At 43.0% G+C, this 18,938-nt stretch overlaps 2 protein-coding genes across 2 annotated transcripts in view; both read right to left on the reverse strand.

The window, feature by feature from the left end:
• Positions 1-1,216: 1,216 nt before the first annotated feature.
• Positions 1,217-2,767, reverse strand: LOC116912890 (DNA-(apurinic or apyrimidinic site) lyase 2-like). Its single transcript, XM_032917147.1, has one exon. The coding sequence runs from the start codon at positions 2,765-2,767 to the stop codon at positions 1,217-1,219; it is 1,551 nt and encodes a 516-aa protein (XP_032773038.1).
• Positions 2,768-6,953: 4,186 nt separating this feature from the next.
• Cd38 (CD38 molecule) overlaps positions 6,954-18,938 on the reverse strand; it is a 40,554-nt gene continuing 28,569 nt past the window's right edge. Inside the window, exons 2-8 of the mRNA XM_032916703.1 lie at positions 18,410-18,539; positions 17,034-17,169; positions 14,988-15,073; positions 12,458-12,531; positions 11,054-11,146; positions 10,657-10,743; positions 6,954-8,882 (exon numbers count right to left, since the gene is read on the reverse strand). Coding sequence (XP_032772594.1) covers positions 8,819-8,882; positions 10,657-10,743; positions 11,054-11,146; positions 12,458-12,531; positions 14,988-15,073; positions 17,034-17,169; positions 18,410-18,539 — 670 coding nt within the window. The 3' untranslated portion in view covers positions 6,954-8,818. The remainder of the gene's footprint in view (positions 8,883-10,656; positions 10,744-11,053; positions 11,147-12,457; positions 12,532-14,987; positions 15,074-17,033; positions 17,170-18,409; positions 18,540-18,938) is intronic.

Raw genomic sequence — 18,938 nt, forward strand, 5'->3', positions numbered from 1 at the left:
TGTTGAGCAGTTTTATAAGAATTTTACATTTCTTTTCTTCTTACAAAGTCCTCAAAACAATGTAACAGGTAGGTGTTCTAGTCTCTGTCTTGCTGTTGTGATAAAATACTCTGACCAAAGACAACTTAGGGCAAAGAGATGAGCATTTTAGCTTGTAACTCCAGGTTACAGCCCATCACTGAGGGAAGTCCAGGCAGGAGCTGAAGGCAGGGACTTGAAGGCTGGTTTGCTTGCTATTCCATACAGCATTGCCTTCAACCAAGGAAATCACTTCATAGGCAAAGAAGTGTGGCAGGAAACACAGAGAACACTGCTTTTTTTTTTTAATGCAGTTTAGGACTACCTGGCTAGGGAATGGTGCTGCCCACAGTGGGGTAGACCCTCCTACATTAATTATCAATCAAGACAATCCCCACAGATAAACCCACAGGCCAATTCAATTTAGGAAGCTCCTCAAGTAAGGCTCTCCTTTCTCTCGTATGACTGTACTATACTTTATGTGTATGTATAGATCACATATTATAGGCTGTGTCAAGTTGACAGTTAAAGCTGACCATGACAGTGCAAACTACTGTGACTCCCATTTTTAAAATGAGGGAATCAGAGCCTGCTCTAAGCAGTTGTTTATATCAGGTCTTCATATCAGGCAGATCTGTGCAGTGAATTTGAGAATGATATAGCAAGCAAGCATCAGGATCCACCCATCACCTGCCATCCATTCACTTCTGCAAATTCTATTCCCAGAAATAGCCATGACTGCTTAGCATAAAAGATGGCCTATTATCTAGAAGTAACAAAAGACTCTTTCACCTCACCAGTCAGTGGAGTACCTGGAGATGTTATTTTTGCCGGAGTGATTCCCAAATCTGTTTCTTGCCCTCCTGCAGAATCCATAACATCCAAATAGCATTTAGAAAAGACTTTTTAGACACTGAAACCAAGACACAGACTTTGCTTATGAACAAATACATTGCCCATTCCAGGCATCAGGGGTTTCGAATGACACCTTCCTGAGCAGCTTGGCAGCTTGCTCCTGTGTGGACAAAGAGGAAGAAAGGGAGCTGTGAGAAGAATGACTCAGGGGAAGCCAGGGCAGGGAAAGGGAAGAGGAAGCAGAAGAAAAGAAGTCTCAAGAGAAAAGGCAACTTAGGAAGTAGAGACCTGGCATCAGACTGCGTAGGGTGACCAGGCTAGACATCGCTAGGCCTCAGTTGCTTCATCTGGGCTTGCTCCACAGGAAGAAGTTGCAGCTTGATGAGAGGTCATTTGGAGGACCTTGTGGCTTGGCACATGTGTAGAAATGGCGGCCCAGATTAGGTCCTGGTTTTTTCACGATCCGCATCACACACGGCTCCCTGTGGCCTCCACAGAGGGGCATTGGTGATGGCCCACTCAGCACGGACTTCCAGAATGAGGTCTGTGCCTCCTTCTCATCTCTGACCTCAGAAACCTTGACCTGCTTATCGGTCCCTGTGGCTATCACTTCCCCTTCCAGAGTTGTTGGAGTTACGAGAGTGCCCACCAGAGGCAGCTGAGGCAGTTCCACAGCAGGAGAAGTCTGGGAAAGGCTAACAGAAGGCTGAAAATAGCTCCTCAGGTTTTTCTGGGGTCTTCTGGAACCAGGCTTTCGAGGCCTGGATGAATGCCTATGGGCTTGAGATTTTCTTTGTTTCTGTGGTTGGATTTGTTTGCTGGGCTGCAGGACTGACTGCCCGCACATAGGTTCTTGTTCACAAGGGACCAGGAAGCCAAGAATCTTGAGCTGGGTACCTGCAAACTCGGGAAGGAAACGGGTGCACAGAGCTGGACACTGTTTCGCTGGCACACAGGACACATTCAAGACAGCTCCCACAGGGCAGTGGTCAGAGCCCATCACCTCGGGGAGCAGAAAGGCATCTTGGAAAGTGTCTATAATTAGATCCCTGTCTCCTAGGACGTAGTCAAGTCGGGCACCATAGTTGAGACTGCGTGCCCCACTGATCATTGACCAGCAGGTGAAGGCCCTCTCCTGTTTTGGATAGAAATAGCGGTAGCTATCCATGAAAGGCCCTATATGGGACCCAGCCGGGTATTCCAGGTTACTGAGCAAGCCATCCATCCATCTACGTCCCAGGTCTTCTTCAAAGCACTCCAGATTGCCAGCATTACAGTGGTCAATGGGATGGTGGGCTGTATTTATGTCCCCCAGGATTATCACATGACTTCCGGCTGCCAGGAGTGCTTCTGCTCGGATCTGCAGCAGGCGATAGAAACGCATCTTAAAGGTCAGCCGCTCAGGGTTCCCAGGACTGGCATGCGGGCAGTACACATTGATCAGGGTCAAAGGCTTCTCCTTCCCTTCCTGTGTGCAGATCTTGTGCTGTGTAAGGAGAGCCCGGCCCTCGCTATCCAGAGCCCGGAGTTGCTCTTGGGTGAACTCGTTCATGTTTCCATAGCAACCGACATGCCCACTCAGGGTGGCAAACTGACCACTCAGGCCTTCTTCAGCAGCCACTGGTGTAACACTGTCCTTACAGAAAGTAGCTACACCAGAATAGCCACTCCGGCTGCGGCTGAAGCTGAAATAGGAGTTATAGCCCTCAACAACAGCCAGGGGCTCTGTCAGCGCATCTCTGCTCACTTTGGTCTCCTGGAGACAGACTATATCGGCATCCAGTTCCCTTAAAATATGTCTCAAGGCTGTGGGACAGTTGCTGATTACCTCGCATCCCAGACCTTGCAGGGGTCTCCGGATCCCATTGATGTTCCAGCTTACCACGCGCAACATTTTGATAAACTGTACTGCTTCGGGAAGAATGTACAGGCATCGGCAAATTGCCGGAAGTTAACAAATTTCCATCTTCCTCGTGCGTTGGCTCAGTTGTCTCACGCCACAAACCACTGGACTACTCACAGGGCCTTTAAATTCAGTTCTGTTTGGAGGGAGACAAACTATGGTGGAAACTGGGAGGGTGGTGCAGATCCCAAAGAGGAAAGAAAGCTGGGTTGTACATGCTTGTAACCAGTTAGTGATGACTCAAGAGGCTGAGGCAGGGGGTTGCGATGAGTTGAAGACCTACCTGGGGTACAGAGCAAGACTGTCCAAAATCCAGGAAAGAGTAAGCGATGAGAGGGGCATCTATAGTCCGTTTCTTCTGTCCATACACAGGAGGAGACTCCTGAGTGTAGGATCACCTTTCTTCTCTATTCAAAAGTCCTCTTGATGCATCAGATTAGTTACAACCCGGATTTCCAAAGACTATTACTCAAAAGCAAAACAAAGTTCTTCTAACATTTAACAGTCAGCCAAGCAGAGTCTTCTCAAGACACACAAGTTATATTTTTTGGTTGTGGGCCTAGCCTTTAATGGCTGAGCCGCCTTTCCACCCTACACACACACATTATAAACATGGTAATTTGTTTTAGGAAGAAACAGGCCACTGGCGACGGAAATCTGTGTTGGCAGTGCTGTCTTTTGCCTCTGAGGACGTGCAGACTTGAATTGGGCTGTTTTCAGGCAACGGAAGAACATGGAAGAGTATGGGGTGACGAGAGAAGCTTGTACAGGAAAGTGGAGTGTGGAGAGCAGGCACAGAAAGTCTATGAGCAAACAGTAATGCATCAGTCACGGAAGGTGAGGCACACGGACTACCTACTACACACATAGGCCATCAAGTACTCAGGGCTGGAAATGGCAGGGCCAATGGTATAAATGCTCAAAGTCAGAACCAGAGAGAGAAAAGGATCGGGATAGTGTGCTATGGTGATAACGTAGCAGTTCTCAACCTGTGGGTTATGATCTTTGGGGGGGGGGTTACATATCAGATATCCTGCATATCAGATATTTACATTAAAATTCATAACAGTAGCACGATTATTGTTATGATGTAGCAATGAAATGATTTTATGGTTGGGGGTTCACCACGACCTGAGGAACTGTATTGAAGGGTCACAATATTAGGAAGGATGAGAACCACTGTGATAAAGGGAGATGCAGGCAGGAGAAGATGGCTCCTGAGGGTCCATTTCAGCATCATGTGAAACTGAAAGCCTTGTGATTTGCCTCCTCTGAGATCTCTACTGGCCGAAAGCTTGACCTCAGAGGAGTGTTCCTGGTCGCAGCTTACAAGTTGATTTCTACCTTAGGCACACATTGATTTCTACTCTGTTCACTTCATCTTGGAAGGGGATGTGAAGGCCCAGGAGCTTCTGACACAGCAGCCACCTCCAGAAGATGTTCTGGAGCAAGGGCATTAGTAAATCCTAATCTAACAAACAGCCTTCTTAAGGGAGGAACAAAAGTTGATTTCTACCTTAGGCTACACATCTGTTTCTACTCTGTTCACTTCATCTTGGAAGGGGATGTGAAGGCCCAGGAGATTCTGACACAGCAGCCACCTCCAGAAGATGTTCTGGAGCAAGGGCATTAGTAAATCCTGAATCTAACAAACAGCCTTCGTGGTAAGGGAGGAAGTCTTGTGCAAAAGCTCCAGGTTGCAGGCTGGACCAGCAGGAATCTGGTTCTGAGGACATTTTATAGGGGAAGCTACTTGAAATCTGTTGTCAAGCCAAAACTTAAATTCTCAGTAAGGATGAATAAGTGGTCCCGACACCAGTGAGAACTATTCACTGTATGTCCACTGTGGCTATAGCCAAGAACAGGGTTTTCAACCAGAGGATGACAGAGAGGAATGGATGCATATTCTTGGTTGTCAACTTGACTACATCTAGAATTAATTAAGATCCAAAGGGCTGGGTGTAGGATGGTCATACAGGTGAGGCAGATACAAGATAGAATGAGGCCTGTCATTGGACCAGAAAGAAGAACGGGCAGGAGAAAAGTTTGAGGGAAGAGGAGAGACTGGAACGGAAAGGAGGGGGAGACTGGAGAGAGAGGAGAGAGTAGCCGCGGACAGAACTTGGAGGCTGACGTTAAGATTGCTCTCTGCACATTTACAGGTTGTTATGAATATTCTGAAGGGATAGATGTCAGAAGATGGAAAGGGCGCAGGATTATGTTTGGGTACCAAAAGCGATCTACAGATTATATCTTATCAATTGTTAGACAGAACAATTTGCAAATTCATCTGGAATAACAAAAAAACCAGGATTAAAACTATCCTTGCATTGGGTGTTCTTTCAATAGTTAAAAAAACTGCATGGTATTGGTACAGAGACAGACATTTGACCAATTTTGGGAGATTTTTTGACAAAGGACAAAACCATCAAATGGAAAAGATGGCATTTTCTGCCACTGGGAATTGCAGAAGGGATATATATTTTGGGCAAGATATCTACCAGAAATCTTGGGGCAATGCGGTGCCAGATCTAGAGGGGGGTAAAAGACAACCCATTTTTATAATTTTACAACAGCTGGGCACATCTGTGAGGGGATAATGATGATGATGATGATGATGATGATGATTATTATTTTATTTTATAATTTCAAGATGTAGAAGACCCTCTTCTAATTCTGGATCAGTCTGAGGTCAGAAATTGGGAAGATCCACCTTTAATCAAAAGATGGCTGCTCCTTCTGTTGGCATGCCTTCAACAGAGGAATGTAAAGAACATCTACACAAAGGAAGCTATTGTTTTCTCTTTGCAAATGGTTGGAACTGGAAAATATCATCCTTGATCTCACCCTTGTTAGCAAGTCCATTTTACCCCCTGACATTAAAGTCTAGACGGATGATCTTTGAACACAGCCAGATTCTGGCAGAGAAAGAACTGAACTGAAGACCAGGGACAAGCCACTACCCAAAGCTGGACTGACCCTGGACTCTCACCTCATAGGTAGCAAGATATCCAGTCTCATGGACTGAACCCCAGTGAACTAGACTGCAGATTCTTGGACCTAAGGAAGGGGAGGGGAGGGGATGTTGAAACCGGGAAAGGGAATATATATATATATGTTATAAAAAAAAAAAATATAAAAAAAAAAAAATATGCTCTCTGCACATTTACAGGTATATATATATGTATATATATATGTATATATTTATATATTTGGGCAATTATATCTTATCACAGAGGTTATTGTGTGTGTGTTCTTTCATCGATTTGACTTTCTATTACTGAAAAACCAGAATTGGGATGCATACCACCCTACCAGAAATCTTTGGGACCTAGTTTTTGCATATCTATTCTAATTTTTATAATTTTCAACCCCAACTGATGATGATGAGATGATGATGATGACAAGATGATTTTATTAACAATTTTTATCTATCTGGATCACTGAGGGGAAGATCTTTAATCTGGCACCATATTTGAGCTTGGAGGGGTTACAAGTCCATTTTTCCCTGACATTAGAACTTCTTTGGAAGAGAGGGAGGAGCATGTGTATATGCAGGTTCATATGTATATATATATAGCATAAGAAAGCTTGAGAAACCAGAACATATTCAGCATATCTATTCTTCGTCAACCCCAATCAGGCTTTGTGTTAACAATTTTTATTACAGTTAGATCCCTTCTACCTTGATTTTTGAGAAAGCCTCTCTGAGACCTGGAACTTATCAGTGAGGCTGGGGTGAGAAAGGCAATGGGAAACCTATCTTTCCTTCTTCATTCCTGAGATTGCAACTGTACAGCACTAGCCTAGTTTTTGGTTTTTAATGTTTTATTTGAGATGTGTGTAGGGTGGAGATAGCATCTTTCTATGTGGCCCTGGTTGTCTTGGGCCAGTATGGCTTCAAACTCACAGAGATTCACCTGCTTCCTAGCCTTTACATGGTTTTGGGGAATTGAATCCAAGCTCTTATACTTACAAAGTAAGCATTTAATGGACTGAACCATCTCCCAGATCTCAACATATTGTAAGGGAGCAAGGTAATGCCTTTTAGTAGTTTTTAGAAAGTTTAGAGAACAGATATATTATTCAAAACCACAAAACGGTGTCAAAACATGATCACAGAAGCACCTGGCTCCAACATTTATGCTATTTTCAATAAACCAAGCAAATTCTTTGGTGCTGTGTCAATTTAGTTTATTGATACCCACTAAAGACATTTTAAAAAAAAGAAAACATTCTTTAGTTGTTGAAAAGTAAATATCACATTTCTAAATAACAATAAAATCAGGAATTATTTTGAACTGAATTGTAAGTAACCAGGAAAGGCATACAGAAATTCAGTATTACAGCAAAAGCAGGGCCCAGGGGGAAACTAGAGACCTAAAATACATGTGTGAGAAACATCGGACTGAGCACAGGGACCTAAATGGAGGAGATAGAGAAAGAACTGAAGGAGCTGAAATGGTTTGCAACCCCATAGGAAGACCAACAATATCAACCAAACAGACCCACCAGAGTGCTCAGGGTCCAAACCACCAACTAAGGAGAACACATGGAGGGACCCATAACTCCAGTCACATATGTAGCAGAGGATGGCTTTGTCAGGCATCAATAGGAGGAGAAGCCCGTGGTCCTGTGAAGGCTCATTTCCCCAGTGTAGGGGAATGAATGCCAGGGTGGTGAGGTGGGAATGGGTGGGTGGAAGGGGAAGTATCCTCATAGAATCAGGGGGAGGGGGGACTGGAGAGGAGGGAACTGGGAAAGGGGATAACATTTGAAATGTAAATACATAAAATACCCTATAAAAAAGAAAAAAGAGAACAGGCTGAAATAGCAATGGTCTAAACATTTGCCTCAAAAAAGCTAAATGGAGATATTGAAGACAGAAGAAATTTCTATGTTTCTAAAAATAGACAAAAACTCAATTAAATAAATAAATGAGGAAGGGTAAAGAGTGGAGCTTTGAAAAAGACAACCAACAACAACAAAATAACAACCAAATTAGTGACTCTGAGCAAGACAGATCTAAGAAAAAAAAGGATAAAAAACATAAATTGCCGATATCAGCAACAAATGTAAGCTAACTCCTGACTACCTACAGAAGGCACCAAGAATGAGGAGGGAGAGAAAGAGAGTGAAAGTAATTAGTTTCGGGATCACCCATAAAGATCACATTGCAGAGTCTATTGCTAGACGATAACACAGGCTACTATCAACTTGGCAATAAAAGCTCAGAAAAGAAAAAAAAATATCTTATGTTGTGGACTTTGACAGAACTGATTTAATTCCAGATGTAACCATGATCCTAAGAATGTGACTTTAGGAAAATAAATTATCTCTCTAAATTCCATTTTCTCATGCTAACCCTCTCCACCCCCCCCAATAAAACTCAAAGTTAACAAGGACATGTTGGATGGGTTAAAAATCGACTAAAGCACAGGGCATGTGGGTAGTTTCCACAGAGCACCTTCTCTATAATGACCCTATGACCTCATGTTTACCATTTGAATATTTGTGGGGAGAATGCAAAAACATAAAAAAATAAGGTTATTCATTTCGATAAACTTGACGTTTGATTTTCTTTGTCCAATGGGAAGTTGGATTGGCATTTTTCAATAAAAATCCAGCTGTGCTGAGGAGTTAGCTCAGTGGTATATAGGCTTATCCACCATGTGTGCAAGTTCTCAGGTCTGATTCTCAGCCTCATTAAGAGAGAAAGAGAGACTTCATTAAAAGAGAGGAAAAAAGGATGCTAGCAAAAATATAAACAATATAAAAGCACCACATTGAAATAACAATATAGAACCTTAACTCTGGTTTATGGAGTGACTTTTCTTGACTATTACTGGTAGTACACAGGACGCCCTAAGCGGATCGTGTCGTTCTGTCATAATGTATTGGGAAGCTCTTCCATCTCTGAGGTTAGCATTGTAGTAGAGACCTCTCCCTGACAACTGCTGCTTTCCCGACAGTGTTGCTTCTAAATCTTTCACCTCATTGCATGCTGCGGAGTGTGTGGGGGGATTCTGAGATCCAAGTCCTTCATACATTAAGTCTACATGACGGATGCTCAGGATTCTTCACACACTGAAGAAATCTTACAGGTCTGTGGGAGAGAGGCAAGAAAAGAAGTTAGGGTCAGGGTGAGGACTGGCAAGATGGGTCACGGTGTAAAGGTGCTCACTGCCAGGCCCAGTGACCTGAGAGTTTGATCCCCAGAGGTCGAATAAAGCACTGACTCCTATAAGTAGTCCTTTGATGTCCACACGGAGGCTACTGTATGTGCATACATGTGTACATTTATACACGTACAGTAAATAAATAAATATAAATGTGACAAAATTTTTAAGAGAAAAGAGATCAAATATGTACTAACTCATCAATGAAAGAAGACCCTCCGTGGCAACCAAAGATTAACCTCTGAGCATCCACACACGTCTGAGCTCAGAGACAACACTGAGAAAGGTCTAACCCAGGAGTAAATGACTTGAAAGCATGTCCCAAGTTAGTTGAGGTTCACTTATAAGACCACAGAAATAAATACCAAGGAGGGTGTACAATGGTAATATGTGGAGGTAAAACCAAACAACTAGCTCAACTGTGTCACAAGTATATGACAGCTGATGATCAGAAGACAGCAGATATGGCCCCTGGGACCAAACACAGTTCCTTCCTGAGAATTCTTTCCTCGGATCAGAAGCTCCCTGGTGACTTCTGGGTGAAAGCACAAGACAGCAAAGATCTCAGGGACCTTTCTCAAGAGGTTTGGGGGCCACTGTTAGAGAACCATGCTCCCTCTACACAAAGCAAGCTTTAGGTAAGTATCTAATTTGTAAATTTAAAAGACTGCCATTTTCATAAATGTGAGCTAACAAAACCACAGGATCTACATTCCTCAACCTTCTTCCTGTACTTCTCCATACAAAATATCTTAGAGTGATTTAGCCTATTCAACTGTCTAGAGGGTTTCTCTTATAGTTGCTCTTTTCTTCTGTTTTTGCATCTAACTGCTGCATGTTGATAGTTGTGTGTGTGTGTGTGTGTGTGTGTGTGTGTGTGTGTGTGTGTTTAACTCCCAAAGAACAGATGGCTGATTGGTGGGAAATTTGGATCATCTGGGAAATGATTGATCCATCTTTTAAGTCTGTCTTTGAGATGTGGTACATGACATGAAGAGACTGAAAAATATCCCATCTCTTCAGCTTGTACATATACCATGAAGACTTTTCTCTTTCCTTTAGTCTTGGCAGAAGCTATTCCTTATAGGAAAAGCTCGAAAAGTGCTTCTCTGTAGAGGGAGATGTCCCTGCCTGTATCATTAGCTACAACTAATTAAAAACTATGATGGGGTCCTGACATTTTAAAGTTAAAGGTGACTTTAAAGACGATATGCCTGCCCATAGGTTAATGGTAAATTTTCCATAAGAATATACGCCGGTTTTGCTTTTAATCTAGAAAAGATAAATCATGGTAGACTGTCATGTAGAAATTTGCCAAATATTAGGTACTTATATCTGACTCTAACTAAGGAGATTTCACATGCAAATGTGTAGCCAGCCATAGTATTTTAAGCAAAATACTAAGGAAAAGGTCGTGGCAAAACATATTTCTGCTCCCCTGAAATACAGTAGGAAAGAGATGTATACTCGGGAGACAGTCAGCTGCTGAGGCAAGCCTCTGCTTAGGGCTGACAGGCAAGGAAGAAGGGAGTGAAGGGCAGGCAGCCAGATTTAAGCCATTGGCTAGGGAAACAAGCTAGGTTTGGTGGCAGGGCAGAGACCGTCGTGCACCACACGAGCGAGAGCACCGGCCAAGGCCTGAGAAGATCCCTAAAGCCCTCTCAGTTCACACAGCTCTTTTGTTTCCACAAAATTAATTACCGGTAGTTATCCTGGCAGGCGAATACCATATTCCTTTTGTTCACAATCGACTTCAGCTCATTTATGGAGGGGCTCGAACATGCATTACTAGGAGAGAAAATAAAATTTAAATAATGAGATCTTTTATACACTCCGAATCTCTTACTTCCTCTTGAAGCAGCACTGAGTAGAGGTGAGGCAGACAACCACCTCTGGGGCTTCTCTGGTCAGCAGGAGCAAAGGTATGAAGCAGTCCCTGTCCTTTGTGGAGACAGAATTAAGACAGTATAAGGAGCGCTAAGTGTGTAAGCTCCATCCACTTGCTAAGCCAGTCTGTTCCCAGTGTGCTCCTATGACCTGAGAGTCCTTCTGCAGACTGATTCATAGACTATCACTCTGCTACCAAGAAGTAACATACCTGGAAGTTCCTTTAATGTCATGCATTACCCAGGCCTGTAGTTTATGAACCTTATTTGGGTCCAAATTATAGACTTCCACACTTCCAAAGGTGCTAAAACAGAAGAGATAAATAACATCACCGACCTCAAGCCAAAGTGTAGGGCATCCATACCTCCTGTTACAATTCAGCCTGCTGGACACCATTGAGTGCAACCGACCTTGGTTCCCACTCTTCCTCCTTCACAATGACTCTTGGTTACTAGATTTTTCAAGAAAGGACCTTTTCACTCTACACTGATGCTGATGGATACATTAATAAAAACTTGCTATTCAAAAAGTAGCATTATCAGAGAGCTGGTTGGAAACAGAGGATTTCCATTCAACAACATCTTCCTAGATTCTTTCTTGTTAGTTTGGGCAGCTACCCCTCCTGAGGCAAGGACTTGGATCTCAAATAGTAGATGGTGAGGTTCTGAACGCTAGCACTTTCACCCAAAGCCCACCGAAAAAGAGGGTCAGAAGACGACAAAAGGGTTAATGTGGCTGTGTAATATTAAATGCTAAAACAGAAGAAAGGAACAATTTACTGAGGGTACCTACAGAGCCCGGAGAAAAATTAATATGTGTTCTCATTTTTAGAAGCATGCTCATCAGAAAAAGATTAGAGAACAAGACAGTGGTCATTACAGAAACTAAGATGAGAACGAGGCCAGAGAAAGAAAGCTTGAGTGTGAGCCAACACAGCCTTGAGGATTAAATGAAAAAAAAATAGCTAATATGTACTGGGGAGTTTTCAATAGGCATGGAGCACAGCCTATCGTAGTCTATCTCTATAGCATCTTCAGCATATCACTTATGTAAACAGGGACCCACAGAGGCTAGATGCCTGCCCAAGGTCACATACAGCATGTGTAAGGACCGCCGGTATCCTCACCATTGAACCACTGTAGAGCTTTGCTAGCAACGCTGCCAGAAGAGGAGGGAGATCAGAGCCTAGCATGGTTTCTGATGACCCAGTGACCCCTCTACTGCTGATGTGGGATTCCCTGTCTTCACAGAGAAGAAAGCCATTACTCCTGAATGGGGAGGATGCAAACAGGGAGAAGGGTGGAGGCAGGGTAGACCGTATCGGTGAAGTGACAGCACAGAACGCAGGGGGAAGAAAGCTGAGAAAATTATGTGAGGCCTCAAACAGGCAGTAACTGGAAACCTGCAATAGTCTTTAGGAACTTTGGAGAATCTTAGATGAACCAGAGAAAACATTGACCCAGAAAGAAGAGACTACATAAGCCCTTTTAAAAGCTCAGCTCTTCAGGACTAATCTGAAACATGGAAAGAACATCCTTTCTAGAAATGCTATGTCCAACAGGAGGCTATGATAACTGTGAGGATTGACCCTTGTGCAAAAAAAGGAAATAAGTACCTGTTTCTGTAAAATGGCTCACTGAGGGACCCATTGAGCATCACTTGGACCACACCACAGGCATCTTCTGCAAACTTAAAAAAGAAGTCCATCAGCCAGGCCAGGTGGTAACGCATACCTTTGATCTCAGCACTTGGGAGGCAAAGGCAAGTGGATGCATCTCTGTTAGTTTGAGGTCAGCCTGGTCTACAGAGTGAGGTCCAGGACAACCAATGCTATATAGAGAAACCATGTCAAAAACCAAAACCAAAACCAAGAAGAGTAAGAAAGGAAGAGAGGAAGAGGAGGAGGAGGAAGAAGAAGAGGAGGAAAAGGAAGAGGAAAAAAAATGATTCTCCAGTTCTTCCATCCAGAGAGTACTTGGTATTAACTAGAGATGGAGAGAATAAATTATCTCCATATTTCTAGTATGAGAATGGTGAATCTATCCAATAGTATGAATTCTTGATGCATCCATGGCGGTCTGCGTGACACTATTTAGTGTCATGTACTGTAGATGCTACATCTTACTTAGCAGAAGCAAGGTAGACACTTTAGGGGTTAGGGAGATGGAGCACTGTAGAAAGGGAAGCCCAGGTAAGAGGCAGTGATCCTGAGGTTCTGAAAGGGCACACATGGGGGTGCTTGAATAAATGAACATGGTTGAGCAAGGAGTTTCATTTCTTCATGCAACCAACTCTCAGCTGGGAGGTCCGCTAAGCACTCAAGGACACCATGTGAACAGAGTATTGGAGTACTGTCCAGCTTCCTTTGGAGACAGACTTCTGGGACTCGGGTCTCCTTCCACGACACCTGTGCACATTACCTAATGACATTCATTGTAAAGGCGGGTTGAACAGACTTAGCCATCAGTATGAAGAGCTTTGTGAGAACAAAGAGTTTGGATTCCCACATGCTTCTAGAACTTTCAGTGATTTATACCTAGTGCATGGCACAGGGTAGATTTTACTCAGTAAAATTCAATGAAACAATGGCAGGAGAAAGGAAGATACTCTGTACTAGAGACTAGGAAATAACAAGAAAGTATCATACATGGGACAGAACCAATGTCCCAAAGAGTAGGCAAGACTCCAGTGGTGAAGCTGTGACTAGAAAGGGCACGTGGTTTTGGAGAACAGTAACTTGTGGGGAAAATTGCAGTATGAATAATTAGTTCATAGATGGCCATGTGTGTTGTTGGGGAGCCTGGACTTTATTCTTTGGGTGGCTTCTACACTATGGATGGATTTGGAGCTGAATTATGAATTTCAGTGCTCCCTGTGTAGCCACAGATGGACCTAGATCTAATCTTTATGATTGATTATTAAACATTGACTCAGAAGAGTCCTGGACTCTACAAAGGAGAATTCGCACGAGTTCTCTGACACAAGGTAAACATTGACTTCATTGGCCTCAAGGTCACATGACTGAGCAGCAAGTTGTCTCTATGGATTCAAACCTACAAGAAGAACTCTCCTTATTGTCAAAGAGAGGCACTAGTTTGTTTGTTTTCACCAAAGAGATCCTAGAAAAGATCAAGGTGTAGGTGCACAGTGTCTCAGAAGCCAGGGTGCCCTCAACCACCCTCACCATGGAACTCTTAGTACCAAAGGCCGAGATGGGGTACAAAAAAGTACTTAGTTTATATAAAACATGAACTGCCATAGAGGGTTTCAGAGACGACGTGGCTGTAAAACATATCCAAAAGTGATAGCATAAATGGAGCACATTCTCTGTAAAAGCAAGCAAACAAAACTATACAGTATCTTTGAATTTTTAAGTGTTCAACAAACCTTTGTTACATGGGTGGGTTCCATTACTTAACAAAATAGTGGTATTTTATTTAAACGCAGCAATAGCTATCTAGAATATGTATATGTTGATTTCCATTTGATAAAGGTGAAATAAGGAAACTGTAATCAGAACGTCTAAGAAAATTGCTCATTGGGGCTGGAGAGATGGTTCAGCAGTTAAGGGTACTGACAGATCTTCCAGAGGTCCCAGGTTCAAATCCCAGTACCTGTATGGCAGCTCACATATGTTTGTAACTCCAAGATCTGACCCTCTCATATAGGTATATGTGCAGGCGAAAACACCAATGCATGTAAAATAAAGGTAAGTAAGCTTTTAAAAAGATTTTTAAAAGTAGTCATGATACTGGTGGAGTTTCATATGGTCATTGTGAGGTTAGAGCTCTTAACTCCTGCAAAGAGTTGGACACATATTAAGTGGTCTACAAATGCAGATTATTAAGACTATTCTAGAAAACAAATCAATACCTGGGTCCTAGGACTAAGCCAAGTCTAGTATCCTGGTAGATGCAGCCAATGAGTATTATACCCTCCTTGGGTACAGGGATTATTTCCCTGAGCTCCCAAAGCCTTCATGGGTGTTCTGAAGTTGTGTGGGAAAATCTTCTGACATGTTTTTTTCCTTTCACACTTTCACAGCTAAAATGATCTATATACCCCAAAAGGCTGAAAATTAACCAATCACAGACTGGAACAGTATCTTCAGTCAAAACTCTAGAATTTAACTATTTGGGACTTACCTTTTGGGAAATCATATTCCAGAATACAGCAACAGGGTTGTTGGGACAGTTTTCACTCCAATGTGGGCAAGAGTCATAGTTCATATCTAAAACACATTGTTTATAGAAAATAGTTAAGTGGAAAAGGAAATGTACCTTTGGGCTCCGTTCTTGGCTGTCCAGTCCCAGTGGGAGTGATTTCCAACAGCATCTGTGCCAAGACAGAGGCCGGAGAATGGACACAGCTCAACCCAATTTAACTAAGTGTCCCCTGAATTCCTTCCAACTCCTTACCTCCCTGTCCAGATCCCAGACAGGAACACTGTGATGGGTTTTGACTCACCATTCTGGGAAATGGCAACAAATGTCCACCCTAAAGGCACTGGCCCCTGCCACTCTCCTGGAGTCCAGGAACACTTAGAGAGAAGGCCAAGCCTTTTCGGGAAGAAGACACTTTCCCCGGATAGTCCTCCGATTCCTGGCAATTCTCTCTTGTGGAGAGTTTCCTTCTCAACCTCCATAAATTTGGGGGCTCAGGTGGTCTCGTGCTCTTCCTAGCCAACCCTATCAAAACAGGCTCAGCCCTTAGTGTGATATAATGTATAGAGAGTTGATACATGGTTTCTATGACACTGTTCTCAAGGTTATCTGCCTTAATATATAAGCATTCACTGAGGGCTAGATTCTGGAGATAAAGGGTTGAATAAGGTGGGAGCCCTGCCTCACAGGACATGTGATATAGTGAAGTGAAATAAGCATAGACAGATTAACTTTGGTTGTGCACTATGACCAGAAAATAATTCAGGTTGAAATTTGCTTTTGAAGAAGAGTCATTGTCTTCAGACAGACTCTAAAGAAAAGAGCACTTAATGCAGATGGAATGTGGAGAGGCCAAGAGCTTTGGTCAGAAAAGGGATGGAGAGGGGAATGAGGAGAAGAGGCATTTGAAACACGGAGGTCATATCTTTAGACCATAAACCTCGGGGCAAAAGAGAGATTGTTGGGTTTTAGAGGGAGATGGATATAATCACATTTTTCACTCTAAGAAAAACTCTATGGTATCAGATAGAGACTGACCTAGAAGAGTAAAGAGTGACCAGTAAAACATTATAGCATTCCCAGCAGGAAGGAGAGGGTGTTTGTGTGCTAGACTAAGGCAGTGAGAGAGGAGATGCACAAATGGCTTAGTAGGCAAATAGATCCTCATTAGCTATGAAGGGGAAAGAAAGATCACCTTAAGATGATACCTTAAGATGTCCATAGTTAATAGCTCAACTATCACAATCGGTTCACTTTGTCTATTTATATCCAAACGTTACACTGTACACATTAAGTATATATAATTTCAATTTCAAAACATTTTAAAGTGACTTAGTTATATTCAAAAATACACTATATATATGTATATATACATATATATGGAGATAACTTGCCAAGAGTGAGTACGAGAAAGAGGAAGTGGAGAGGGAGAAAAGAGAAGAGGAAAGTGGAAAGGCAGGAAGAAGGTAGAGAGGGGAAGTGAGGGAGAAACTGAATGTGGGACGTCTTAACCTCAACAGCCTTATAAAGCGGTGCTGTGGTTTGATACAGTGTGCCTCAATGCTCACATTAAGCTCAATTCTCTATTGCAATGTGTTTGGTTGATGGAATCTCTAAAAGGAGCTGGGATCATGAGGGAATTTACCCCCATGATTGGATTCAAGACTTTCTTGGGAGATTGGAATATTTTTCTCCAGACTGTATTAGAGCTAATGGGACAGGGTTGGCTATCACTAAAAGGAGTAATAAATGATTTTGGCTTTTTTCACTCTCTCGCTTCTCCTCTTAAGGCGGTGTTTCCTCCCACATGTATACCTATCCCTCAGAGATCAAGGGCAATCCTAAACCCCAAGGCTGATATCTCAAGAGGACAGTGATTTGTTTTGTTTTGTTTCGTTAGAGCCCAACTTGTCGCTAAGGTTACTGATGGCATTAGATATATGCCTACTGGCCTTTCAAGTTCCCTTGCCCAGCTCAGAGATCCCTTCCCATTCACCCAGAGCCATCCTAGGTGGTTTAGATCCTTACCGGAAGTACTGGGGTCTCCACACCACCTGAGATCATCTGCAATGTAGCCCAGCAGTGTGTCCTCCAGGGTGAACATCTTCCCCTGGATCCAAGTATACTGATGGGCCAGGTGTTTGGATTTGCTCCAAAAGAGAGTCTGAGAAAGAACAAAAACACAATTTAGTAGGTCCAAAAGTAAGTCTAAGGGCTAGAGATGTGTGTGGCTTAGCGGTAGAGTGAGGGCATACGCACACGAGGATCCAGATTCATCTCCAGTGCTACAGTACATAGATAGATAGATAGATAGATAGATGGATAGATAGATAGATAGATACATACATACATACATACATACATACATACATACATACATACTACATACATACTACATACATACATACATACATACATACATACATACATACATACGTTTATTGAGTCATGATTTCACTGGGTTGTTGGGAGTTTATTCCTTAACTGGGGGGTGGGGGTGGGGTTGTGGGGAATGTGAGCAGAATCCGTGGCAGGGAGCTGTGATAGGCCAGCCCATGCTGGACTTCTAGAGCCCCGATTTTACCGGGTAGCTGGAACCAGAGAGTTTGTGGCTGGCAGAGAGCCGCCTAGGGAGATACTAATCAGAGATAAATTATGGTTAGTTCCATTTGGCCCCACGGGTGCCGGAACTAACACTGGAGACCAGTGTGGCAAGATGCCACTCCGGAACAGCCCCTGGACCACCTGGGTCAGAGAGTACAGCGTGGAGCCTCTGAGATAAATTAAAGCTAGTTCTTATGGACGGACGGAGCCGGAACTAGTGAGAGCGTGACCCCACTGGTCAAGAGAGAGCCTGGGAGAGAATCTTGGAGCGGTATGGGCATGAACCAGTTGCGCCTTGTTTTTTTCTGAAACAGGTAACTTCATTTCATCTAACCTCCATAAGCCTGAGCTACCCCACTGGTGAAATAAAGTCCCGGATACCTGGTTTGCTCCTCCATAGTATAACTCTGAAGAGCTATGAAGATGAAAAAGGGAAAATAGCTCTTCTAACACAACTTCGCCTTGTGTTGCTGTTTACGTGTTTATGATTATCAGAAACCAGGGGAAAGTTGCATAATTATAAAAGTCTGGGTCACCTTGGTTTGTGTAGAATGGAATTGATGTTAGATTCTCTTTCCCCTGTGTCCCCATCTCTCTCTTACCTTCTTTTCCAGATGTCCTAAACTGTGATGGTATTCCAGTTTTCCAAAGCCCCACTACCACCAGTACAACCCCACTAACCATATCCAATGATGCCTAATGCCAAGGTCTCCTCTCTGTCAGCATCCTAACATTGGTCCTGGGACCTCTTCCCTCTGGCTTTTTTCTCAATCTTAACAGGAATAGCTTGCCCTCCTTACCTTGTTACATGGTATGGTTTGAGTAACCAATTTAACCAGTGGTGCGTAATCTTCATTGGTGATGTTGCAAGGATTCTTGGAAATAAACCCTTTTTTGAATGTACTCAGTATCTTCTTGCAGTCCTGATCTCTAGAGAACCAAAGATGGAAAACATATTTTTAAGCAATTTTTGAAGAGTCTGGAGAGAAGGCTCGTGGGGGCTCCCAACTGTGTGTTCAGTTTCCAGAACACACATGGCACTTGAACATATATACAGACAAAACAACCCTACATATAAAATAAAAATAAATCTTAGGAACTTGACAAGTAGCTCAGCAGATGAAAACACTGGTTGCTCTTCCAGAGGACCCAGGTTCAATTCCCAGCACCCATGTGGCAGCTCACAACGGTTTATAACTCCAGTTCTAAGGGGTCCGGCACATTCACCCAGACATACATGCAGGCAAAACCCCTATGCACATAAAATAAAAATAAAGAAAAGGAAAAAAGTCTCTAAAATATTTTTTGGAACATAGATAGCAACAAGAA

This window comes from Rattus rattus, chromosome 11 (assembly GCF_011064425.1).
Source record: "Rattus rattus isolate New Zealand chromosome 11, Rrattus_CSIRO_v1, whole genome shotgun sequence".
Lineage (NCBI taxonomy): Eukaryota > Metazoa > Chordata > Mammalia > Rodentia > Muridae > Rattus > Rattus rattus.

What these genes read in the sequence shown, in the direction of transcription:
- LOC116912890 (XM_032917147.1), bottom strand. Translation starts at nt 2,767, where the DNA reads ATGTTGCGCGTGGTAAGCTGGAACATCAATGGGATCCGGAGACCCCTG.